The sequence below is a fragment of the Gopherus flavomarginatus genome, chromosome 12, assembly GCF_025201925.1.
Source record: "Gopherus flavomarginatus isolate rGopFla2 chromosome 12, rGopFla2.mat.asm, whole genome shotgun sequence".
In the NCBI taxonomy this organism is placed as follows: Eukaryota; Metazoa; Chordata; order Testudines; family Testudinidae; genus Gopherus; species Gopherus flavomarginatus.
The window spans coordinates 52,719,598-52,747,409 of NC_066628.1; the positions used below are offsets into that span (position 1 = coordinate 52,719,598).

Below are 27,812 nucleotides of genomic sequence, written 5' to 3' on the forward strand. Positions count from 1 at the left end.
AACTGTAGGACAATGGAACAGTCTGCCCATGGATGTTGTGCAAGTTCCTTCACTGGAGGTTTTCAAAAGGAGGCTGGATAGTCATCTGCCTTGGATGGTTTAGACACAACAAATCCTGCATCCTGGCAGGGGGTAGGACTAGATGACCGGTGTGGTTCCATCTAACCCTGTGATTTTATTCTAAATTTTTCACATCTTGTAAATGTATGTACAGAGCACCAAGAGGCAGACCCATAAGCAGGAAGAACTGGAAGTGCTAATAAATAAATACAACTATGACATTGTTGGCATTACTGAAACTTGGTGGGATAATACGACTGGAATGTTGGTGTGGATGGGTATAGTTTGCTCAGGAAGTATAGACAGGGGAAAAAGGGAGGAGGTGTTGCCTTATATATTCAAAATGTACACACTTGGACTGAGGTGGAGATGGACATAGATGGAAGTGTTGAGAGTCTCTGGGTTAGGCTAAAAGGGGTAAAAAACACGGGTGATGTCGTGCTGGGAGTCTACTACAGGCCACCTAATCAGGTGGAAGAGGTGGATGAGGCTTTTTTCAAACAACTAACAAAATCATCCAAAGCCCAAGATTTGGTGGTGATGTGGGACTTCAACTATCCAGATATATGTTGGGAAAATAACACCGCGGGGCACAGACTATCCAATAAGTTCCTGGACTGCACTGCAGACAACTTTTTATTTCAGAAAGTTGAAAAAGCTACTGAGGGGAAGCTGTTCTAGACTTGATTTTAAGAAATAGGGAGGAACTCGTTGAGAATTTGAAAGTAGAAGGAAGCTTGGGTGAAAGTGATCATGAAATCATAGAGTTTGCAATTCTAAGGAAGGGTAGAAGGGAGTACAGCAAAATAGAGACAATGGATTTCAGGAAGGCAGATTTTGGTAAACTCAGAGAGCTGATAGGTAAGGTCCCATGGGAATCAAGACTGAGGGGAAAAACAACTGAGGAGAGTTGGCAGTTTTTCAAAGGGACACTATTAAGGGCCCAAAAGCAAGCTATTCTGATGGTTAGGAAAGATAGAAAATGTGGCAAAAGACCACCTTGGCTTAACCACGAGATCTTGCGTGACCTAAAAAATAAAAAGGCGTCATATAAAAAATGGAAACTAGGTCAGATTGCAAAGGACGAATATAGGCAAATAACACAGGAATGCAGAGGCAAGATTAGAAAGGCAAAGGCACAAAATGAGCTCAAACTAGCTATGGGAATAAAGGGAAACAAGAAGACTTTTTATCAATACATTAGAAGCAAGAGGAAGACCAAGGACAGGGTAGGCCCACTGCTCAGTGAGGAGGGGGAAACAGTAACGGGAGACTTGGAAATGGCAGAGATGCTTAATGACTTCTCTGTTTCGGTCTTCACTGAGAAGTCTGAAGGAATGTCTAATATAGTGAATGCTTATGGGAAGAGGGTAGGTTTAGAAGATAAAATAAAAAAAGAGCAAGTAAAAAATCACTTAGAAAAGTTAGATGCCTGCAAGTCACCAGGGCCTGATGAAATGCATCCTAGAATACTCAAAGAGTTAATAGAGGAGGTATCTGAGCCTCTAGCTATTATCATTGGGAAATCATGGGAGACGGGGGAGATTCCAGAAGACTGGAAAAGAGCAAATATAGTGCCCATCTATAAAAAGGGAAATAAAAACAACCCAGGAAACTACAGACCAGTTAGTTTAACTTCTGTGCCAGGGAAGATAATGGAGCAAGTAATTAAAGAAATCATCTGCAAACACTTGGAAGGTGGTAAGGTGATAGGGAATAGCCAGCATGGATTTGTAAAGAACAAATCGTGTCAAACTAATCTAATAGCATTCTTTGATAGGATAACAAGCCATGTGGATAAGGGAGAAGCGGTGGATGTGATATACCTAGACTTTAGTAAGGCGTTTGATATGGTCTCGCATGATATTCTTATAGATAAACTAGGAAAGTACAATTTAGATGGGGCTACTATAAGGTGGGTGCATAACTGGCTGGATAACCATACTCAGAGAGTAGTTATTAATGGCTCCCAATCCTGCTGGAAAGGTATAACAAGTGGGGCTCCGAAGGGGTCTGTTTTGGGACCGGCTCTGTTCAATATCTTCATCAACGATTTAGATGCTGGCATAGAAAGTACGCTTATTAAGTTTGCAGACGACACCAAACTGGGAGGGATTGCAACTGCTTTGGAGGACAGGGTCAAAATTCAAAATGATCTGGACAAATTGGAGAAATGGTCTGAGGTAAACAGGATGAAGTTCAATAAAGATAAATGCAAAGTGCTCCACTTAGGAAGGAACAATCAGTTTCACACATACAGAATGGGAAGAGACTGTCTAGGAAGGAGTATGGCAGAAAGAGATCTAGGGGTCATAGTGGACCACAAACTTAATATGAGTCAACAGTGTGATACTGTTGCAAAAAAAGCAAACGTGATTCTGGGATGCATTAACAGGTGTGTTGTAAACAAGACACGAGAAGTCATTCTTCCGCTTTACTCTGCGCTGGTTAGGCCTCAACTGGAGTATTGTGTCCAGTTCTGGGCACCGCATTTCAAGAAAGATGTGGAGAAATTGGAGAGGGTCCAGAGAAGAGCAACAAGAATGATTAAAGGTCTTGAGAACATGACCTATGAAGGAAGGCTGAAACAATTGGGTTTGTTTAGTTTGGAAAAGAGAAGACTGAGAGGGGACATGATAGCAGTTTTCAGGTATCTAAAAGGGTGTCATCAGGAGGAGGGAGAAAACTTGTTCACCTTAGCCTCCAATGATAGAACAAGAAGCAATGGGCTTAAACTGCACCAAGGGAGATTTAGGTTGGACATTAGGAAAAAGTTCCTAACTGTCAGAGTAGTTAAACACTGGAATAGATTGCCTAGGGAAGTTGTGGAATCTCCATCTCTGGAGATATTTAAGAGTAGGTTAGATAAATGTCTATTAGGGATGGTCTAGACAGTATTTGGTCCTGCCATGAGGGCAGGGGACTGGACTCGATGACCTCTCGAGGTCCCTTCCAGTCCTAGAGTCTATGAGTCTATCTCTAAAAGCAGCAAAGAATCCTGTGGCACTTTATAGACTAACAGACGTTTTGGAGCATGAGCTTTCGTGGGTGAATACCCACTTCCTCAGATGCATGTAATGGAAATATCCAGGGGCAGGTATATATATGTGTGCTAGCAAGCAAGCTAGAGATAACGAGGTCAGTTCAATCAGGGAGGATGAGGCCCTGTTCTAGCAGTTGAGGTGTGAAAACCAAGAGAGGAGAAACTGGTTCTGTAATTGGCAAGCCATTCACAGTCTTTGTTCAATCCTGAGCTGATGGTATACGCCATCATATGCCAGCAATGCCCCTCTGCTATGTACATCGGCCAAACTGGACAGTCTCTACGGAAAAGGATAAATGGACACAAATCAGACATTAGGAATGGCAATATACAAAAACCTGTAGGAGAGCACTTCAACCTCCCTGGCCACACTATAGCAGACCTTAAGGTGGCCATCCTGCAGCAAAAAAAACTTCAGGACCAGACTTCAAAGAGAAACTGCTGAGCTTCAGTTCATCTGCAAATTTGACACCATCAGCTCAGGATTGAACAAAGACTGTGAATGGCTTGCCAATTACAGGACCAGTTTCTCCTCTCTTGGTTTTCACACCTCAACTGCTAGAACAGGGCCTCATCCTCCCTGATTGAACTGACCTCGTTATCTCTAGCTTGCTTGCTAGCACACATATATATACCTGCCCCTGGATATTTCCATTACATGCATCTGAGGAAGTGGGTATTCACCCACGAAAGCTCATGCTCCAAAACGTCTGTTAGTCTATAAAGTGCCACAGGATTCTTTGCTGCTTTTACAGATCCAGACTAACACGGCTACCCTCTGATACTTGAGTCTATCTCTGTGATAATGTAAGGGCTTGTCTTCACTACAGCGCTAAATCAGTGCCACTGCAATTCATGCAGCGGCATTGATTTAGCAGGCCTGGTGAAGATGCAATAAGTCAATGGGAGAGCACTCTCCCATCGATGTAATTAATCCACCTCAATGAGAAGCGGAAGCTATGTTGACAGGAGAGGACCTCCTGCTGACAAACTGCAGAGTAGACACCGCATTAAGTCGATGTAAGTTACGATGCTTATGAGGTGGTTTTTTTACACACCTGAGTGATGTAATTTACGTCAACTTAAGTGGTAGTGTAGACAAGACCTCAGGCACTCAATGGAGAGAGACATTGCTCTTGTAGAGTGTGATTTAATCCCAACAGGCTGAAATAGATCTTAGTTTATAGTGTTCCTCTATAATTTTTTTAATTTACCTAGATAACATTTGTGAAGAGACAGCCTGACCACCTTTATGATTTTTATTTCTTATGTGAACAGAGTGGAGGACTTGTGAAGTGTTAGTCTTGTTTGGATGATAGGATTGGGTCCTCTTTGTGTCAAGTGTATTTAACTTTGATTCATCTTTATGACTGTAAGGACTAGGAAAGAAAACTGGCAAATGTATTGTTTAGTTAATGTGAAAATCAAACCTCTTTGGATAAGAATCTAGGTTTAGGCCAAAGCACCACCTTGTTTTTGTGAAATACAGGGAAAGATGGATTAGCCGTTAGGGAACGTAACTCCGTCACTCATTGGGTTGATGTTATGGCAACTAAGAGTATTTTCAATACACAAATGGAATAAAAAGAACAAGGAGTACTTGTGGCACCTTAGAGACTAACACATTTATTTGAGGATAAGCTTTCATGGGCTAAAGCCCACTTCATCGGCTGCATGCAGTGGAAAATACAGTAGGAAGATCTAGATATATACAGAGAAGATGGAAAAAAATGGGTGTTGCCATACCAACTCTAATGAGACTAATCGAATAAGGTAAGCTGTTATCAGCAGGAGAAAAAAGTTGACAAGAAGGTGTGAGTAACAGTAGGGGAAAATTAGCACGGGGAAATAGTTTAGTTTGTGTAATGACTCACCCACTCCCAGTCTTTATTCAAGCCTAATTTAATGATCAGAGGGGTAGCCGTGTTAGTCTGGATCTGTAAAAGCAGCAAAGAATCCTGTGGCACCTTATAGACTAACAGACGTTTTGGAGCATGAGCTTTCGTGGGTGAATGTAATGATGTCCCTTTTGTAAATTAATTCCAGTTCTGCAGTTTCTTGTTGGAGTCTGTTTTTGAAGTTTTTTTTTTTTTTTTTTGTGAATAATTGCAACTTTTAGTTCTGTAATAGAGTGACCAGGGAGGTTGAAGTGTTTGCCAACTGGTTTTTGAATGTTATAATTCTTGATATCCGACTTGTGTCCATTTATTCTTTTGCGTAGAGATTGTCTGGTTTGGCCAATGTACGTGGCAAAGGGGCATTGCTGGCACATGATGGCATATGTCACATTGGTAGATGTGCAGGTGAACGAGCCTCTGATAGTGTGGCTGATGTGACCTAATCACCTAAACACCTAGTGTACAGGACATACAGACCAGTTTACTAGGAAAAGCGTTTTCTAAGGGGACAACCAGATGTTAGAATGTTGTTATAAAAATTAATTGAATGGGAATGTGGCTTTCCTCATTAAGGTATCACCATATTAATGCTTCAGCCTTGCACTTCTCACCAGGATGCAGAGCCACATTATACCGAGCTGCTCTGAATCTCCATGTTCAAATCGAAACCATTGGAAACAAGAGTTGCAAAGTTGCTGGAATGTATATTCTATAATTAGTTAAAAACTTTTGAATTCAGGCAAACCCTATAGCAACAATTGGCTTCAACTATGATATGAGGCCAAAATTTCTCTGCTTGTTGGAAATCACTGTGTTTTGAGCTGCAGTCACAGCAGGCTCTGGATAAGGGGAATGCATCATGGTATTCTGGTCCATGAAGGAACAATGTAAAAAGTATTTAATCTGATGATAGGACCTTCAAGCAAAATAAATTGGGAAAGAGCACAGAGGACACCTCAGATCCAGTACTTACATAATAAAAGCACAATGAAATAATGGCTACCAAGCATGCAACTTATTACTTTTATTATTTGTAATACCATTCATATTATCTATATGTTAAAGCAAAACATTTCTGAACAGAACATTAAACAATTTTTTCAAGTTATTCTTGAGCTGCGTACAGCCACACTGTACAACTCTGTACTGTGTTCCTTTCAAACTGAGCAGGGTTGTCTAGAGACAGAATTTGGACAGGAGGCCTTCAAGGAGCACCTATGTGCTGCAGGAAGAAGTGCAGGTGATTCAGTAAGTCCTTCTTCCGTCTTAGGCTCTTAAACTGCAGACACACACATTATTAAATTTTACTACCACGAGTAGTCCTATTCTTTTCAATAGGACCACTCACAGTAGTAAAGTTACGCACCTGAATAAGTGTTTGGAGAGTCAGGGCCTTAACACCAAACCAATACCCCAGCTTCCTGCAATGCTACTAGAGGTGCCATCCTGCCATTTTCAAAATGAAACAAAACAGAGATCCTGAGAACTCATGATCATTCAAATGTCATGACACTTTTCATAAGTACAGTGTTGTGCTGGTCAAATTACAACTCATAACATTTTTCCTGCAATTTCAGCTGGAAACATGTTATAAGGCTTAGTTATTTGTACAATGCTTTTAGTTCATCCAATGAAAGATTCTAAGTATTATTAATGAGCCTGATTCTCAGTCTTGAAACTTGTGACATCACTTACACTTGTGCTAATCAATACCACCAGTGTAAGTGAATGGAGAATTCTGTTTTTGTATCATTTTACACCCATTTTGCATAAATGATTACAGAAGGTACAAAGTAGTGCAGAATCAAAGCCCATCTCTTTAAAACCCTGGCTTTAAAATGAATATTAAGCAGCTACAGAGAATTGTTACAATATGTAGAATGAGTGCAGTGTTAGTAAACATAGGAAAATAGCATGCTAATGCAGCCCACTGAGATACATTTTCCCGTCTAACCCACACTCCAGTGTTTCTCAACAAAATTTTGCTACAAACTGCAAGCTCTGCCTAAAGGCACAAAAAAAGAGTTTAAATCTTTAGTAGCTGGGAATCTATACTAACCTCCAGAAAGCACGTTGATCTGACATTTAATAAGGTCAAACAAATAAAGTAGGGTCCAGCTGGGCTATCCCTCCCTCAGCATCTTCCTAAACCCAGAACTGTGTAGGGGAGACACCCCACTTTGGGGGCACTAGTACCCAAGTGGTGCCTCACCCCTTTCCCTGTGCCCTGGAGGAGATGTGCAGAGAGGAGTCAAAGAGGCTAACGGTGCCAAAACAAGGACCTCTGGACATTCAGAGAACCATCCATACTTTTGATTGTACTTTCTCAGTTACATGCTGATTGGCTGTCCAACCCTTTCCCTCCTCTCCCCAACAGCCCCTTCACCTGAACTTCACTTCACACTTGCCTCTCTTATCCTCTTTTCCCCTGCCCTGCCCCGCTTACTTCCCTTCTGTTTCCATTTAGCTTATCTCCTCCTAAGTAAACCCACCCAAAATAAGCAAGTAAACAAATAAACACTAAAAATTGAACTGTGGAACTAATCCCACATTAGCTGCCATCACCTTGTTAATTCTGCTAGTGAGTTCTATCCCTTTCCCCAGCCTCTGGCTGTCTAGTCTATTTAGACTGTAAGCTCTTCGGGGCAAGGGCAGTCCTGTACTCAGTTTGTACAGAGCTAAACTTACTGTCAGAGAAATCAATGTTTAACATTGTAGTTCCGGATTTTTTGCATCTGGTGGGAGACTTTTGACTTTATGGGGTGAGTCTGAGATGATTTGTTGGCTATTAACTTTGGTTGAACTTCAATGTTGGTTCCTTTGACTGTCAAGTCAGCAGCTGGTGCTTTTTCTCGATCCCCAGTTACAACAGTATGCTGAGACTCTTCAAACTTGGCTGTGTGGGTAGCTTTGAACTCTACTGAAAAAAGAAAAGGAGAGAATGTATTTGTTCTTCCATTTGCAATTATGAGTAAGACTGAAGAGTTGAGGAACACAGTTATTTACTGTCAGTACCTTTTGTTCTCAGAATAGAACATAAGAATGGCCCTACTGGGTCAGGCCAAAGGTCCATCTAGCCCAGTATCCTGTCTTCCGACAACAGCCAGTGCTAGACGCCCCAGAGGGAATTAACAGAACAGGAAATCATCAAGTGATCCATCCTCTGTTGTTCATTCCCAGCTTCTGGCAAACAGAGGCTAGCGACACTATTCCTGCCCATCCTGGCTAATAGCCATCAATGGACCTATCCTCCATGAATTTATCTAATTCTTTTTTGAACCCTGTTATGGTCTTGGACATCACAACATCCTCTGGCAAGGAGTTCTACAGGTTGACTGTGTGTTGTGTAAAGAAATACACTTCTACTCTGCTATAAAGCGACCCAATATAACACGAATTCAGATATAATGCAGTGAAGCAGCACTCCAGGGGGGCAGGGCTGCGCGCTCCGGCGGATCAAAGCAAGTTTGATATAACGCGGTTTCACCTATCATGCGGTAAGATATTTTGGTTCCCGAGGACAGCGTTGTATCGGGGTAGAGGTCTACTTCCTTTTATTTGTTTTAAACCTGCTGCCTATTAATTTCATTTGGTGACTCCTAGTTCTTGTGTTATGAGAAGTAGTAAACACTTATCTACTTTCTCTACACCAGTCATGATTTTATAGACCTCAATCATATCTCCCCATAGCTGTCTCTCTTCCAAGCTGAAAAGTCCCAGTCTTATTAATCTTTCCTCATAGGGAAGCTGTTCCATACCCCAAATCATTTGTTGCCCTTTTCTGAACCCTTTCCAATTCCAATATATCTTTTTTGAGATGAGATGACCACATCTGCACACAAAATTCAAGATGTGGGCATACTATGGATTTATATAGAGGCAACACGGCATTTTCTGTCCTATTATCTATCCCTTTTTTAATTATTCCCAGCATTCTGTTCACTTTTTTGACTGCCACTGCACATTGAGTGGATGTTTTCAGAGAATTATCCACAATGACGCCAAGATCTCTTTCTTGAGTGGTAAAAGCTAATTTAGACCCCAATCATTGTATATGTAGAGTTGGGATGATGTTTTCCAATGTGCATTACTTTGCATTTATCAACATGAAATTTCATCTGCCATTTTGTTGCCCAGTCACCCAGTTTTGAGAGCTCCTTTTGTAGCTCTTCACAGTCTGCCTAGGTCTTAACTATCTTTAGTAATTTTGTATCATCTGCAAATTTTGCCACCTCACTGTTTACCCCTTTTTCCAGATCATTTATGAATATGTTGAATAGGACTGGTCCCAGAACAGACCCCTGGGGGACACCACTATTTATCTCTCTCCATTCTGAAAACTGACTATTGATTATATTGTCTTTATAGAGCCACACAGTAGGTGTTGCATGCCTGGCTATGTAACCAGCTTTGAGCAATAGTCAGTTAGGAGACATGTAAATGTCCATGGGGCCTGCACTCAGTTGATATAGGTGGGGCAAAGAATTTAAACCAATTTGACCCTCAGTTCTTCTCCATGTCCTAAACCTATTTAATTCTGGGCTGCGTAATAGAGGGGAGTCCATTCAGTATGTGTACAAGAGTCACTGTTCTGTCCAACTACTGTTTTGACATTAAGCATGTGCCACCTCACTCCCCAGCATGGCTCTGGGTCTTTGGGAAAAGCACATATAGTGATGTTAATTTATATGATATAAGTCTCAAGACACAACTCTGGTTAGCTACTGAGTTGAGATCTAAATACTGATTTAACATTGTGAAAAGAGGATAGAATTGGCCAGCAGGACCTGGAATTCTGAGGAGGAGGAAACCACCACCAGGAATGATTCTTTGTAATTAGAGATGATACAACGAAAAAGATCCCAAGGGCTCAAAGAGCATTTCCATTAACTTATTCAACATCAAACTCAAATCCAAAGGATGAGTAGTTTCTTAATAGGAGGGTACATATCTGTGAGCCCCTTTAAAAATTACTGCATCAAGAGGTGTCTGTTTTGCAGGGACATAGTAGACTAAAATAAACTTTTGCAGTTGTCAAAAATATCTTTGACCACACTAGAGAGACAGAAGAAAGTCTAGGGTAACTAAAACTGGGATGATACCAAAGCAAGGCTTCTACCTTGAGCAAAACTTTTAAACACGGTTTTCTGTATAACAGCATAATATTTCCTGCTGGATGGAGTCTAGGAGGGCTGCCTTGTTCTCCTGAGACAAGCATTAAGGACATCCTGACCTAAAAACCTAGCAGTTACACTGTAAAGTAAAATGACTTGAGGTCCAAATACCCCATCTTGCCATTTGGCTGGGATGACAGATCTTAACTCAGAAGACAGACTGAATGGATAATCTTTACACGGGCCCAGAAATTCCAAGAACTAGGTCTGCCATGCACAGGCTCAGACCTGTTGACTCCTCAGAACTCTGGGGACGAAAGGAAATTGAGGAAAAGGTGTAAAGGAGCACTTTTCCCTCTATGAATCATAAAGGGATGATACACACTGCATATCCTTGCCCACTTTGAAGCAGAATTTTAGCCCCTGGTTGTTCTAATATGTAGCAAACAAGTATGTGTTTGGAAGGTACTCACCTGGTTTGAGTGACCACTTGTAATGAACCACACCCTTTCAACTCAGGTTATTACCTATGGTATTATTATACTTGTCAGCAGCAGAGGGAAGGGCTCTGGGTTTGTTTAATTTTTTTTTTTTTAACCTGGAGTTCCAGGATTTCTATTTTTTGAGAGACTCTGGTCAAAAATACTACAGGAATATCAACTACTGATGTCACTTAGAGGAAACAAGGGAGCAGTCAAGACAGCTTTTTCAGGGGATGAAGTACAAGAAGGGCACCCCTAGGACTGTCTCACTGGGTCCTCGTCTTATAGAGAGTCTATGTAAGATGCCCAGGGTTCCCAATGTGCCTACTGCATTGGGAAGGCTATTGAGGTCTATATCCATGGTGGTCTGCACCACGGTTGAGCTGTGTAGAGATATCTTGGCCTCATATGGCTCCAAGATGGTTGATGTGCTTTCGGTGAGGAATGGTGTGGTGAGAAGGTGCTTTGTTTCTGCATCTCATCATCATCTTTGCTAGAAAAATGTGCAATATCATGATCTCCTCTATAGCCTGTAGGGGAGCCCTCAATACTGAGTATCAGGGAGTGCAGTGCTGATGATATCATCAAGTCTCCCTGGTGCAGCAGAGACTGTGTCGGTGCTGATGTCTGGACTGTTGGTTCCACTCTTGCTAGCATCAGTACCGGCCAATGCTGTGACTGTTTGGTCAGTGTGGTCGGTGCCAACTTGGTCTTCTCCACTGGTGCCAACTGCATTGTCGGTACTGGAGGTGGAGGCCTGGTGTCTGATGAAACACTTGGTGCAGAATCCCTTATGGGTGAATTTGGTGCCATGCAAGAGACATGTCTTTGTCTGTGCCTCAACTCTGTCTCCTTTGCTCGGGCCTCAGTGGTGTCGGAGGTCACTGGAGTGTCGTAGGTGCTCACCTGAGCATGTGTTAGCATTGAGGGTAGCGACCTGGCAGGAGATCACCGTTGTTTTTGCGGTGCTCTGAGGAGAAGTCCCTCTTTTTTGGTCTTTTAGAGGGTATGTCTCCTTTTTCAGTTGGAAGAGTGCCCGGAAAGGCAGTCTGCTTGTCCGAGTCGGGTTGTAGGGATTTCTCCATTAAAATCATTTTTAGCCTGAGATCCCAGTCATGTCAGGCTCTGACTTTCAAATTGCTGCAGTGGGCACATTTTGGGGGGATATGCACCTCACCCAGACAGCGTACGCACAATAGGAGTCTGTCTGAAATGGACATAGTTTTGTAGCAGGAGCTGCAGAGTTTGAAGCCTGGGGAGCCAGACATCTTAACGGCTAACTGTCCCCTGTTGGGAGACAGCTAAAGAAATAAAACCAAACTTTATTTTAAGAATAAAACTAACACTAACTATAACTTTCTTTCTATCTAACTAACTAGCTACTTAAAATATTTTTCTAATGGTTTTAGGGAAGAGTGCTAACACTGCCCCAGCGCTGCATCTTTAGCCGAGGACAGCTGAGAAGGAACTGAAGGGCTTGAGCTGTGCATGTGCTACATGCGGCACCAACAGGACCGCAAAATGCCTCCTGCGCATGCATGACCTATGCAGACACTGCTACTATAAATCTCTGATCGAAAGCACTGGGACACACCGACACCTGAAGTGGGGCACCCACCAGGACAGCACTTGAAGTAGTCCCAAGCTGTATAGTATCTACATGAAGAAAACCTAGATAAGTTGTAAACTCTGGGAGGTGTCCAAGGAGACATAAGGCTCCAAGTATTTTTCTTTGATTGAACTAGGTTCCTCCTCATCAGGAGTTGCAGCAGAATAGGACTGACCTACTTATCTTGGATCCAAAGCCACAATACTGAGCTCAGTTCCAGGGGCTCCACCGATCAGATGATGGCACCAGTCTAGCCTTGAAACAAACTTCTTTCGGCACTAAGGGTTCATCTGCACAATGCTGAGGGGATAACTGTTTCAGAGGAGATTTTGGAGGAACCAATCCAATGGATCCAAAGGGGAAGTAGCCAGGGTTCATCAGCACCGACAGTTCCAAGTCATTCAGCATCCCCTTCCCCATTGCTTTCAAAGAATGTTGACTCCTAGTACCTTGGACAAACAGGTCTGATGGGTAAAGGATAACTGATCCAACCTGCTTGGATCAGAAGAGGCCCTGTTTTTCGTGGGAATCCTATGGCCCACAGAAGCAGACTGCAATGGGGTCCACCTGGATGTGACAACAGATCTCTGTGGGAACACCATTTTGCTGCATTATATGGCCTCTTGGAGCTCCTGGAACTTTAAAAGGTGTTTTCTTCAGCTTCCTCTGAAGAACTCTGATCTTTAGTTGGAAGAACTTCCTTCGATGGTTCAAGACATGTTTGCAACAGGACTGGAATTTTGATTCAGGTTTTGGAACTGATGGAGGCTCAGCAGCCACACTGTTTGTATGTGGGGTGAACACTTTAGGAGAAAGTCACCCAGACTCGTGCTACTAGTCTCTTGCAGGAGCAAGTTCCAGAGAGGAGTTTTATGGTCATCTTGGGCAAGGCCTTGCAGGCATCACAGCCCTTTGCTAAATGCCTGAGAAATGAGAACTAAAAAGGTACTTATCATGCCCAGCTGAAAGGGGAAATATAGTGGGGCAAGGAGAACACTCCTTAAACCCTGTTTTCCTACACAGGTCCATTATCTTGGGCATGGCCTGAGAACATAAAACCAACAAAAAATTGATGAGAACTAGGAAAAAAAAATCAAACTCAAGTCTACAGTATGTCTATCCAAACGTCTTACAAACTATTTACAACTATTTTATGCAAACAAACATACAGGAGAAAGAAGTTGGTTCTATACTGTTCCAGTAGGTGGATAGAGAAACTGCCAGTGAGCATAGAGTATTTATACACCAGTATATGAAATGTAGGCCACTTGGTATATATGCACACACCCTTCAAACAGCCAAAAATGCTTTTGTGGCCACATAGTTAGACATATAATATTTACACTGAGTTTCTGTGGAGGCTGTGTCATGAAAGAAAAGTACATTTTCCACTTTTTTTGTCCATTAAGAGAAAGAACAGCAAATGCTTAACACAATTAATATTAACAACAAAGGGGAAGGAACTCAGACCAAAATAGGGAAAGAAGAGCTTAAAGAATACTTAGGCTATATCGACACTATGCATCTTTTAGCAACACAGCTGTGGCGCTACAGCCATGCTGCTAAAAGGCGCGCACTGTAGCCACTGTTCGTCGGCAGGCTGCCATAAAAAAAGATGGAGAAAAGTTGTTCTCTTTTGCCACAACAGGAGACGAGGCAATAGGTTCAAACTACAGCATAGGAGATTTAGATTAAATCTCAGGAAAAACTTCCTAACTGTGAGAACACTGGGACAATGGAACAGACTGCCTCAGGAGGTTATAGAAGCTCCTTCAATGGAGGTTTTCAAAAGAAAGGCTTGATAGCCATCTGTCTTGGATCGTTTAAACAAACACAACAAATCTTCCATCTTGGCAAGTCTCTTCTTTCACTCTCATCTAACCCTATGATTCTAGAGTATTTAAGGATCTAGCTGAACATTTCAGAACCATTAGCAATTATGTTCAAGAACCTCATGGAGGACAGGTGAGGGTGAGGCTTCAGAAGACTGGAGAAGAGCAAACATTATCTATCTTTACAAATGGGGCAAGGGGGGAAGAAGAAAAAAAAGGACCTGGGGATTTATTGACCAGTTAGCCTAACTTCAGCATTGGAATGATACTGGAACAAATGTTTAAAACAATCCATTTGTAAGCACCAAGTAGATGATAGGGTGATAAGTAACTGCCAACATAGATTTGCCAAGAACAGATCATGCCAGATCAACCTAATTTCCTTCTTTGACAGGATTACTGACCTAATGGATAGAGGGAGGTAGATGTGATACATCTTGATTTTAGTAAGGCTTTTGACACAGCCCCACATTACAGTCTCATAAGTAAAGTAGCAAAATGTGATCTAGATTAAGTTACTATACAGTATGAAGCAAATGCAAAAAAATGCAAATATAGTTCTGGACTATATTAACAGAGGTGTTGTATGTAAGACACGCAGTAATTCTGCTCTGTTCAGCACTGGTGAGGCCTCAGCTGGAGTCCCGTGTCCAGTTTGGGGCACCACACTTTAAGAAAGATGTACACATATTAGAGAGAGTCCGGAGGAGAGCAATAAAAATAAAAGGTCTAGCAAACATTACTCATGAGGAAACATTGAAAGACTTGGGTGAATTTAATCTTGAGAAAAACAGACTAAGGGGAGACCTGATAACAGTCATATGCTAAGGGCTGTTATAAAGAGGACAATGATCAGTTGATTTCCTTGTTCACTGACGGTTGGACAAAGTGTAATCAGGTTAGGTTGCAGCAAGGGAGATTTTGATTAGATATTAGGAAAAACTTTTAAACTATAAAGATAGTTAAGCACTTGAAGAGGTTACTCAGGGGGCTGTGGAATCCCCGTCACTAGAGATTTTTAAGAACAGGTTGCACAAGCACCTAAATGGGATGGTCTAGGTATACTTTGCCCTGCCTTTGTGCAGGGGATGGACTAATCTGAATGCCTCCGGTCTTAAAATCCTATATGCCCATTCCCCAAAGTGGATTTTGAACACAGTTAAAGTGTCTGCATTAATTGATATATACCGTTTAAAGCAAAAATATTTACAAGAGGGCAGTGGAGTAAGCACAGGAAAAGCTCCATGTGTCAGATTCTGGTACCGTACATAGCTCTGAAAGGCTTTTGATACAACCATCAGCAAGATATGCTATGTGTGGCAAGTTTTCAGAAAGGTTGGGCCTGGTCTCTCTTTTAGCAGGTATAAATCTGAGTATATGTAAAACTTTCAAAAACACCAAAGTGACTTAGGAGTTTAAGGCCCAATTTCAAAAGTGATGTAGACTCTTAAGAGCCTGAGTCTCACTGAAAGTCAATGGGACTTTGGCCAAGTGCCTAAATCACTTAAATGCTTCTTAAGCTCCTAAGTAACTTAGGCTCTTTTGAAAGTTTTACCCTACATCTGATTTGTACCCTGTAGGCATGCATGGCCCTCCCTTGCTGTCATGGTCTGAGGGAGGCCACACCTCTGCTGTCACATCCCTGTAAGGACAGTAAGATAATGGAGAAGTTAAGCCCTCAGGCAGGGCGAGCGTGCCAAACAGTTTAAAGCCCAACCCTCAGGCAGGTTATAGTCAGGTATAGTCTTGGAAACGTATGCCCTCCGACAGAGCAGGGTACCAAACACAGTCTTGGGTTCCAAACCTCGGGCAGGGGCAAGCACCCAGCAAACAGTCTAGGGAGCTCAGGCCAAGCGTTAGGCACCCAGGTACAATCTGTCATCCTGGCTCTTGTGGTAGACAGACAAGCACAGGCCTCTTGGCCTGAAGAGGGGGAGAATGCATCCATCTCCTTTGACAGCTGCCTCACAACCAGGGGCGACTCTAGGCATTTTGCCACCCCAAGCACAGCAGACAGGCTGCCTTCGGCGTGCTAGGCAAGCCACCGAAGGCAGCCTGCCTGCTGCTCTCGCTGCGACCGGCAGAGCACCCCCAGTAGCTTACTGCCCCAAGCACGCGCTTGGCGTGCTGGGGTCTGGAGCCACCTCTGCTCGAAACTGAGCAAGTACAAGGCCTGCTTTTTATACATTCTGTTCCTGTCCCACCCCTCTTCTTCCAGTGTGGTGAGTGTGGCCTTCCTGGTTCTCCCCACCAGGGGGCATCTGGCCCTCCCTCACTGTCAACCTCCAAGGCAGGCCATGCCTCTTTGCTACACATGCACATTCTGAGATTTGTGCCTGCAGCAGGGTGACCAGATAGCAAGTGTGAAAAACTGGGACAGAAGGTTGGGGGTAATAGGCACCTATGTAAGAAAAAGTCCCAAATAGCTGGACTGTCCCTATAAACATCAAGACATCTGGTCACCCTAGCCTGCAATTGAATTCTGGGTAGAGATTTTGTATATGCAAGTTGAATCTTCAAAAAGGAGGCTTTTTATGCTGCTGAAACGTTGACCCTGTATGTATGGTTAGCACTGCCACCATTGCTGCAGAAACATTGAATCATTTGCCACCAGGAATAACTGCAGTTCAGGTTGGAAGAATGTTTCTACACTTAAAGCATAACCAAGGCCAATTACTTAAATATTTGTAAAGCACTTTGAAGATGAAAAGTTTTACTTAACATAGATCAGAAATGGTGAGTCCTCTTCTGTCTAGAGCCAGAAAGAAGTAGAAATCTCTCTTGGTTAAAGTTTTACCCAACATCCCTGCTGTGGCTGGCTTTTTACCTACATGGATAGCTCTTAAAAGTCCAACAGTCTGAAGTCAAAGCTGTTGAAATTCTGTCTAGTATGGGACACTAAGAGATAACATCTGACCCATAAAGTGTAGAATTTCTGGCCAGACAGCTGAGCCAATAACAGCAAGAAAGGGGCTGTGGTAAAAGTGTCTCTTTAGTTTTCTATATCCAAGTTCAAATATTGCAACAGAAAAGTTATTTAAGTTCCAAGCATCTCCAGTTCTTTTGCTCTTTAACACACAGTGCATTCTCAAACCAAATGCCAAACTTAGCTGCTCCTATTCCATTCAGGCCCTCCCCCAGCTGCCAGTTTAGGGTAGCAGACTTCCCTGCATTTTAGAGATCCTCAGCTGCCATATGTGTTTCTTTAGGTGATTAATTAATTTGATTTCCTGGTATTCCTTTAGCCCGAAGTCAGTGGCAACTTCCTCTCGCAGGTGTAAAAGACAAGTTCTGAGTGTGTTTTAAGCTCAGGGAACTTCAGGCAATACAGAGAGTGGCCAGACAGGGTTCACAGTCACAGCCAGGAACCTCTTGCACAAACCATACATGAATTATGTACCTTACCCTTTGCATTTAGCATGTCTTAATTCTCTTCCCTCAAACCCCTCTTCCCCCCAAAAAACACTTATTATAACATACTATTTTATTTGAAATTCTAGGTTTTTTCAAAATACTCTGTTTTCACAACTTATTCTCAGCTTCAGGTCAAGAAGCATTGCTTAGGCTCTCTCATCTTACACAAAACAAAAGAAAATGATTTTCTAGCCAGCCAACCCCTCCATCCCCCAACAAAAACAAATAAACCCCACATAAAAAAAAACCTATGCAATCATATACTAGCAGTGACTTGAGTTTGAGTCCATGCAACTTCATATTATTCAGGCACCTTAATACTCAAATCTAAACTAACTAAAGGTTCCCAGGCTTCAGACACACAGAATTGTATATGAATGAAGATTCAATATTACTGATAATCAAAGATGGCTTTTATAGATTCCAAGGCCAGAAGGGACTACTCATCTCCTAGTCTTATCACCTGTATAATACAGGCCACAGACCTTTCCCCAAATAATTCCTATTTGAAGAATATCTTGTGGAAAAACATTCAACCTTGATTTTAAAATGGACAATGATGGGGTACCCCCACAACCCAGGGTAAATGGTACCGATGTTTAATTATCCTCACTGTTAAATATCTGTGCTTTATTTCAAGTCTGAATGTTGTCTAACTTCAACTTCCAGTCACTGAATGTTGTTATGCCTTTGTCTGCTAGACTGAAGATCCCATTATCAAATATTTTTTCCCTGTTTAGGAACTTATAAACCTGATCAAGTTATCCCATAATCTTCCCTATGTTAACCTAAACAGACTGTGACTGAGTCTGTATCTACAAAGGCATATTTTCCAGTCCTTTTTTAAAAAATCATTCTTGTGGCTCTTCTCTGAACCCTCTCCAATTTATCAGTGTGACACTGTATGGAATCTAGGAGACACTTTAGGTCTATTATAAATACCAATATGGTAAAATGGCAATGAATTATGCCAGATATGCCATGTAAGATATCTGTGAAAATGCTATAATTTGCCAAATATGATGATCTATAACCCTTTGTATTGTGGGTCATAGATATGTCTGTATTTCAAAACTTGTGCTATGCTTCTAGGTGACACCCCCAGATAGTTTCAGCACTGCCTAACCTGCTTGATGGCCTATTAAGGACCATCAGCTTTACAACTGACCCATTTGAAAGAAGACAAGGAATACACCTTATGACTCAGCAAGGCACGCAGGGGCATGCCTATAGACAGAACTCTAAGGCTTCCAAGCCATGTGCTGGGCAGGTTCTGTTTGAAACAAAGGAAGCACAAGCCACATGGCAAAATACTATAAAAGGCAGCTGCATCTTTTCCATTTTGTCTTCAATCCCACTTCTTACTTCTGGGGGAACTTTGCTACAAACTGAAGCTCTGAACAAAGGACTGAATGACCCATCCAAGCTGTGGATGTATTCCAGAGGGACTTTCAAGCCAGCAAACTCACCAATACTGCTAAGAACCTAATATATGGACTTTGAAGTTTTTGTACGTATGTCACTGTTTTACCATTTAACATCTCTTCTTGTTCTTTCTTTATAACAAGCCTTTAGTTTTAGGCACTAAAGGATTGGCTGGCAGTGTGGTATTTTGGGTAAATTCCAAACCTGTAATGACCCGATGACGTGGTTGACCCTTTGAGGTCAGAAGAACATTTTGTATATGTGAGCAGAGTTTAAAATAACTGTACTGAACCTAGGTGCTGATTGGGACCCAGAGACTGGAATACAATAAAGGGGGCTGTGTGATTTCTTTTTTTGCTTTTTGATAACCAGTGTGGGGAATCAGAAGCACAGTTTGTGACTGGTTGGGGAGTTTAACTTCAGTGTTACCCACTAGTCTTGGGAGTATCTGCTCTCCCTTTTGCAGCCTGCCCTGACATTGGTATTCCCAGTGAGAGCTGCGTCAGGCACCACTAGGTGACAATCAACATCCTTGATTAGTGAACACCAAAACAGGACACAGTATTTCAGCAGCAGTCACACCAGTGCCAAATACAAAGGTAAGATAACCTCCCTACTCCTACTTGTGACTTCCCTGTATATAGCCAAGCATTAGCCCTTCTGGCCAGAGGCTAGGTCTACACAGCAAAACAAACCTGTGACAGAAAGTCTCAGAGCCAGGGTCAACTGACTTGGGCTCATGCTACAGGGCTAAGAATAGCAGTGTAACCATTCTTGCTTGGGCTGGAGCCTGAAGCACTGAAATCCAACCCTGTTCCAAGATATGCTGCAGACTCCGGTAGATCTGCAGGTCCAAGAATCCTTTTCTGGCCTCCCTCTGCAGCCCATTGAGAACTCAATACTGGGATCTCTCTATACGCACCACCCTAGCATTCTGTGTGGCATCAGGGGACACTGCACTATCCCTACCACTCCACTTCAGGGGAAAAATCACAGCTGCTCATACATTAACCTGTGAAAAACACAATTGGTGTATGTGTACCTGAACTGGAAATGACTGCTCTTGCCTCTCCATAAGTTCTGTTCCCTTAATTTATTACGTTTTATAAAGTTCTAAATGTTTTTTGTTTGCCTCGTTCATGTTACAGAATAAAAATTCTAATTTTTGGAACATCGTTCATATTTATTAGTTCACAATATATGCTGGCTGATGCTGAGCAGCTCTGACACCCATCAATTTCCTGATACTTCATTTTGCCACAGAACCCATAACATCATTCTCAGACAATATTAATAGGTGCATTGGCAATGTTATATTCCTACACACACAGCACTCGCTGCAAGATTCATACAGGGCAGAACAAGGCCAGGTAGAGCAAACTACAGCAACACATACTACTCTGGCTCACTATTAAAATGAACAGGAGTACTTGTTGCACCAGAGAGACTAACAAATTTATTTGAGCATAAGCTTTCGTGGGCTACAGCCCACTTCTTTGGATGCATAGAATGGAACATATATTAAGGAGATGTATATACACACACACACATACAGAGAGCATGAAAAGGTGGGAGTTGTCTTACCAACTCTGAGAGGCCAAGTAAGAGAAAGAAAACTTTTGAAGTGATAATCAAGATAGCCCACTACAGACAGTTTGATAAGAAATGTGAGAATACTTACAAGGGGAGATAGATTCAATGTTTGTAATGGCTCAGCCATTCCCAGTCCCTATTTAAGCCTAAGCTGATTGTATCTAGTTTGCATATCAATTCCAGCTCAGCAGTTTCTCATTGGAGTCTGTTTTTGAAGTTTCTCTGTTGCAAAATTGCCACCCGCAGGTCTGTCATTGAATGACCAGACAGGTTAAAGTCTTCTCCTACTGGTTTTTGAGTTTTATGATTGACAGAGCCAGACGAGTACCCAGAAGTCACCTCCTACAAGACAGGCCCAACAAAGAAAATAACAGAACCCCACTAGCCGTCACCTTCAGCCCCCAACTAAAACCTCGCCAGTGCATCATCAAAGATCTACAACCTATCCTGAAAGATGATCCCTCACTCTCATAGATCTTGGGAGACAGACCTATCCTCGCTTACAGACAACCCCCCAACCTGAAGCAAATACTCACCAGCAACTACACATCACTGTATAAAAACCACTAACCCAGGAACCTATCCTTGCAACAAAGCCCGATGTCACTTGAATAGATATGTGGACAGAGTTGGCAACATCATAGGACCTAATCACATCAGCCATACCATCAGGGGCTCATTCACCTGCACATCTACCAATGTGATACATGCTATCATGTGCCAGCAATGCCCCTCTGCCATGTACATTGGCCAAACCGGACAGTCTCTACGCAAAAGAATTAATGGACACAAGCCTGACATCAGGAATCATAACACTCAAAAACCAGTAGGAGAACACTTTAACCTGTCTGGTCATTCAATGTCAGAAAACAGGATACTGACCTAGATGGACCTTTGGTCTGACCCAGTGGGGCCATTCTTACGTTCTTATATAAATCCATGGTATATCTACACCCTGAATACTGTGACCAGTTCTGGTTATCTCATCTCAAACAGGATATAGTGGAACTGTAAAGAGAAGTGTAACAAAGATAACATGGGTATGGAATGGCTTCTGTACAAGGAAAGACTAAAAAGAGCAGGGCTGTTGAGCTTGGAAAAAGAGACAATTAAGGGGATGATGTGATAGAGATCTATAAAATCATGAATGGTGTGGAGAAAGTGAGTAAGGTAGTGTTATTTACTTTTCCTCTCACCAATAAAAAAACCAGGAGTCACCTGATGTAATTAATAGGCAGCAGGTTTAATATAAACCTAAGGAAATATGGTGCATTGTCTGAAAAAGTAACTTGTTGAACTCACTGCCATGGGATGTTATGGCCAAAAGTATAACTGGGTTAAGAAAAAAACAAGATAAGTTCATGGAGGATGAAGCCATCAATAGCTATTGGCCAAAATGGTCAGAGAATCTAACCGCATGCTCAGGGCAACCCACTAAGCTTCTGACTGCCAGAAGTAGGAAGGGGAAGAAAGGGATAAGATCTTTCGAAAACTACCCTGTTCTCTACACTGCACCTGAAGCTCTGGTATTGGCCACTGTCTGAGACAGGATCCTGGGCTAGATGGACCACTAGTCTGACCCACTATGGCAGTTCTTATTCCTTCTTTAACTAAGCCTTGATTCACTGGAAGTGATAAATAAAAAAGTTATTGCTGGGGCTGATTTACAGTGTTGAGACTTGCTTAAATAGACAAGCTTAAGTAGACAAGCTGGCTTTCTGCATCATGTACTCAGAATCCTCGTTGTTAGTGAGTTTCCAGCCTAGAAATTCCAGGTTCTCTATCCAGACACAAGTCAGTCTTTACATTGGCTCTCACCAGAACTATGGAACATTTGATGGAGAAATTCAATCAAAGGGTTATCACTAGGTATGAAAGATATTGAAATAACTATCTGTGAACCAGGACCCTGCAAAGATGCCATCTGCTAATTTCACTTTTGATCCTCATATTACAAAATGTAAACACCTTGAAAATGTATATACTGTCCTATGGTGAAGGTCAAATACGTGTAAGTGAGAGAGCTATTGCTTTACAACCTCTTTTCCTGAAACCTGTGAAATTCCTGGACAACCTAGCGGAACTAAGAAGATGGTTTGGAGAAGGGAACAAATGAAAGCATAAAAATGATTGCTTGGGAATTTTTTCATCATTTCATTAACGAATACCAATAATATACTTTTCTAAATAGCTTGTTAATTTTTCCTAAATTTAGTTTGTAACTCATTTAAAGTTTGAAAATGATTTCTCTACTAGTTTTGTACACTTCCATTTGGCAAACACTGAACTGTTTTCTTGTGTTACTAAAAGAGCAGAAGCTATCATAGCTGCCTTTTGTTTATTTCCCTCTTAATTATGACAGCAAAATCATTGTTAATTCTGGGAATATAGATAGCTAGTAGCTTCTGCTGTTCAACTCGCATTGTAACAAAGTATTTGAGATAAATAACTATTTTAACAAATATCTGTAAATTGGTTCAAGCAAGCGTAGAAATGAATTAGCTAGTCTCTTGATAATTTGGATGGAAAAAGCTCTTTGAGTAGTTTGCTTCCCTTTTGTCATCCTGAAAGATTTAAGCATATGTAACGTTATTGATATAAACTGGGACCATATAGAACATGGGTTGCAACCAAGGTCCTGTAGCGGCACCAAATCCTAGGTAAAGGGGGTCATATAAGGTGTCTAAGACCAAGTTATGAGTTACTGGTTATGATTATGCTGTCTGTATGTCTGTATCATTTTGGTAGTTGAAGTTATGAATATTGGCTGTATGCTGTCTGTATTTCAAGCTTGTGTGGTGTTACTGGGAAAGATCCCAGACAAGTTGGTGTCAGCTCTGTTTAGCTTGCTTGATGGCCCATTAAGGACCATCACCTACACAACTGTCCCATCGAGAGAAGGCAGTTACGCCCTGTGACTCAGCAGGGTGTGCAGAAACTGGCCCATGTGACTGCAAACTCCATTTTGCTGTAGCTTTCCACAGCAGGAACAAAGGAGTGTTCTTACACCTGGAAAAGCCTATATAAGGCGGAGGCCTCATCTCCATTTTGTCTTCAATCCTGCTTCTTACCTCTGGAGGGATTTTGCTACAAGCTGAAGCTCTACACAAGGGACTGAGGACCCATCCCAGTGGGGGATGTTCTCCAGAGACTTGATTTGCACCTGCAGTTTACTCCATCACTGCTACAAGCCTGAACTAAGAACTTTGCCATTACTGTATGTAATTGATTCCATTTAGCCAATTCTAGCTCTCATCTCTATCTTTTTTCCTTTATGAATAAACCTTTAGATTTTAGATTCTAAAGGATTGGCAACAGCGTGATTTGTGGGTAAGATCTAATGTGCATATTGACCTGGGTCTGGGACTTGGTCCTTTGGGATCGAGAGAACCTTTTTCTTTTACTGGGGTGTTGGTTTTCATAACCATTCATCCCAGGACGGGTGGCACTGGTGGTGATACTGGAAGACTGGTGTGTCTAAAGAAATTGCTTGTGTGACTTGTGGTTAGCCAGTGGGGTAAAACCGAAGTCCTTTTTGTCTGGCTGGTTTGGTTTGCTTAGAGGTGGAAAAACCCCAGCCTTGGGCTGTGACTGCCCTGTTTGAGCAATTTGTCCTGAATTGGCACTCTCAGTTGGGTCCCGCCAGAACCGCAACGTCACAGCATACTAAACAGATCAAAAGCACAAATTCCTTGTTCAAGTTTCAGTTTTTCCATGCAAATGCTATCTTGAACTGGACCCCAAGTTATTCAAAACTCTCAGTGCACATGATGGCCCTTGAAGGAGTTTCAAAAGGGAGAGTTTTTCCTCCTTCTTCAGAAGGAGGCAGCAAACAATTTAAAAACAACACAATGTTGTACAGTCCTTATTCATTTCAGAGCCTGAGTGGGATCAATAAGAAGCCCCTCACTTAACTATTCACAGGATCAATCCAGATGCTCAGATTATCAGATTCAGGCTGTAATCACAACTGGATATTTTCACCTAGTGATGCTTCATTCTCTTTCACCTCTGAAATTCTATCAGAAATAGTGGTGTGTCTCTTGCTGTGTATTTATAACTGCCTACTGTATTTTCCACTCCATGCATCTGATTAAGTGGGTTCTAGCCCACAAAAGCTTATGCCCAAATAAATGTGTTAGTCTCTAAGGTGTCACAGGGACTCCTCGTTGTTTTTGCTGATACAGACTAACTTGGCTACCCCTCTAAAACCTCTCTTCTATTTCACTAGGCTTTGGACACCTGAAAATCTTGCAGCAAGTGTTGCAACTCTGGTTGGAAGTTGCTAGAAGTTAGGAAATTGGTGTCCTTGTAAGGTTGCCAGTTGTGTTGCACCAGACTCAGCAGCATGAAACATGGTATTATCAGCAAAGTTTTCATGACGTATACATGACCAAACACAGTTTTTGTTTATCCAGTTGTGACAAAGCTCTGTCCTTGTCTCCATGGGTCCCACGTTTCCTGGTGGATTTCGCTAGCCTCAGAGGCTCGCTGTGACCCTCCACATAGCCCTTCTCTCTCTAGAGGCAAGGGTCACAGCCTACTGAGACATTTTCATCATAAGCCAGCAAGGGAGGAGAACTATTCTCCCTTGTACAGTCTGTTGACTCCCAGTCTCAGTGAATAATTCAGGGGCGTGGGGGGGGGGAGTGGAGAAGAGGGCAAGGGGGGAGCCCAGGCCCACCCTCTACTCCGGGCTCCAGCCCAGGGACCCTAATAGTATCAGCTATGGTAGTTGACCTTTTGGAAACAGGACACATACAATTCCCTGGGCCACTTCCCCACAGCAGCCCCCTCTTCCTCAATATCTACTTCACTGTTACCTCAGGGCCTCCTTCCTTGTGCATGATACGGTTTGTACTACTCAGTTTCTCCAACAATGCAGCTTCCTCCTACAGCTCCTGGCACGCGCACACACCTAACTGGTTTCAGCCAGCCCCTGATTGGCTTCAGGTGTCCCAATCAACCTAGCTGTCTTCCCTGCCTTCTGGAAAGATCGTAATTGGCCCCCAGTTTCTTAATTTACCTGGAATACCTGCCATTTGCTTATCCTGGTAACAGGGATTTGTTTAGCCTGTGGCTCATATATCAGTCTCCCGCTGCTTTACTACAGCCATCTGGCCTTGCCCCATCACACCTGCCAATACAGATCTGACCTTCAGTACCCCTGCTATTCCAGTCCTGGACCCACAAAAAGGCACATGAATGATCACCACCAGCACTGATTCCATTCCAGTCCTAGGGTTCACCTCTGCCACAGTTTTGTCAATGCACATTAATCTTATCCTGCAATATACCTGCCACTGGAAGTAATAGTAATAAGTACCATTTATGATGTACTTTTCATTTTCAAAGCCCTTTTCAAACACTAACTAATGAATCCTGGTCCTGGATTTCCCTTGAAAAGAGGCTGTTCACTGTACAAACTGTATTGTATTTTTCAAATGCATATAAATGACTAAAGGGACACATTTAACACCAACAATCCCATTACAAATTTAAAGCTAAGTCTAGCCAAAAACTCCAAAGGTAATAACAAAATGTTTTTTAAGTACATCAGAAGCAGGAAGCCTGCTAAACAACCAGTGGGGTCCCTTGACGATCAAAATACAAAAGGAGCGCTTAAAGATGATAAAGTCATAGCGGAGAAAATAAACGGATTCTTTGCTTCAGTCTTCACGGCTGAGAACGTTAGGGAGATTCCCAAACCTGAGCCAGCTTTTGTAGGGATATGACAGAGGTATATAAAATCATGAGTGATGTGGAGAAAGTGGATAAGGAAAAGTTATAGGGATAACAGAAACATGGTGGAATGGTAGTCATGACTGGAGTACAGGTATCGAAAGCTATGTGCTGTTTAGGAAAGACAGAAATAAAGGCAAAGGTGGTGGAGTAGCACTATATATCGATGATGAGGTAGACAGTAAAGAAATAAGAAGGGATGGAATAGATAAGACAGAGTCTGTCTGGGCAAAATTCACATTGGGAAAGAGAGCTACTAGAGCCTCCCCTGAGATAGTGCTTGGGGTGTGCTTCAGACCGCCGGGATCTGATTTGGATATGGATAGAGACCTCTTTAATGCTTTTAATGAAGTAAACACTAATGGGAATTGTGTGATCATGGGAGACTTTAACTTCCCAGATATAGACTGGAGGACAAGTGCTAGTAACAATAATAGGGCTCAGATTTTCCTGGATGTGATAGCTGATGGATTTCTTCACCAAGTAGTTGAAGAACCAACAAGAGGGGATGCCATTTTAGATTTGGTTTTGGTGAGTAGTGAGGACCTCATAAAAGAAATGGTTGTAGAGGACAACCTTGGTTCAAGTGATCATGAGCTAATACAGTTCAAACTAGATGGAAGGATAAACAAAAATAGATCTGGTACTAGGGTTTTTTATTTCAAAAGGGCTAACTTTAAAGAATTAAGGAAATTAGTTAGGGAAGTGGATTGGACTGAAGAACTTGTGGATATAAAGGCGGAGGAGGCCTGGAATTACTTTGAGTCAAAGTTGCAGAAACTATCAGAAGCCTGCATCCCAAGAAAGGGGAAAAAAATCATAGGCAGGAGTTGTAGACCAAGCTGGATGAGCAAGCATCTCAGAGAGGTGATTAAGAAAAAGCAGAAAGCCTACAAGGAGTGGAAGATGGGAGGGATTAGCAAAGAAGGCTACCTTATTGAGGTCAGAACATGTAGGGATGAAGTGAGACAGGCTGAAAGCCATGTAGAGTTGGACCTTGCAAAGGGAATTAAAACCAATAGTAAAAGGTTCTATAGCCATATAAATAAGAAAACAAAGAACGAAGAAGTGGGACCGCTAAACAGAGGATTGAATGTAGGTTAAGGATAATCTAGGCATGGCCCAATATCTAAATAAATACTTTGCCTCAGTCTTTAAAGAGGCTAATGAGCAGCTTAGGGATAATGGAAGGATGGCAAATGGGAATGAGGATATGAAGGTAGCTATTACCACATCCAAAGTAGAAGCCAAACTTGAACAGCTTAATGGGACAAAATCAGAGGGCCCAGATAATCTTCATCCAAGAATATTAAAGGAACTGGCACACGAAATTGCAAGCCCATTAGCAAGAATTTTTAATGAATCAGTAAACTCAGGGGTTGTACCGTACAACTGGAGAATTGCTAACATAGTTCCTATTTTTAAGAAAGGGAAAAAAAGTGATCCAAGTAACTATAGGCCTGTTAGTTTGACGTCTGTAGTATGTAAGGTCTTGAAAAAAATTTTGAAGGAGAAAGTAGTTAAGGACATTGAGGTCAATGGTAATTGGGACAAAATACAACGTGGTTTTACAAAAGGTAGATCATGCCAAACCAACCTG

The 27,812-nt window shown here is 42.1% G+C and overlaps 1 protein-coding gene across 8 annotated transcripts in view; it reads right to left on the reverse strand.

Moving 5' to 3' along the window:
* Positions 1 to 6,016: 6,016 nt before the first annotated feature.
* The window catches only part of CCDC57 (coiled-coil domain containing 57), a 147,468-nt gene continuing 125,672 nt past the window's right edge, over positions 6,017 to 27,812 (reverse strand). For 5 of the 8 annotated variants that reach the window (XM_050919922.1, XM_050919925.1, XM_050919926.1 and 2 more), the window contains one exon: positions 6,017 to 7,921. In XM_050919922.1, coding sequence (XP_050775879.1) covers positions 7,701 to 7,921 — 221 coding nt within the window. In that variant the 3' untranslated portion in view covers positions 6,017 to 7,700. The remainder of the gene's footprint in view (positions 7,922 to 27,812) is intronic. The other 3 variants (XM_050919923.1, XM_050919928.1, XM_050919929.1) reach the window with 3 other exon arrangements.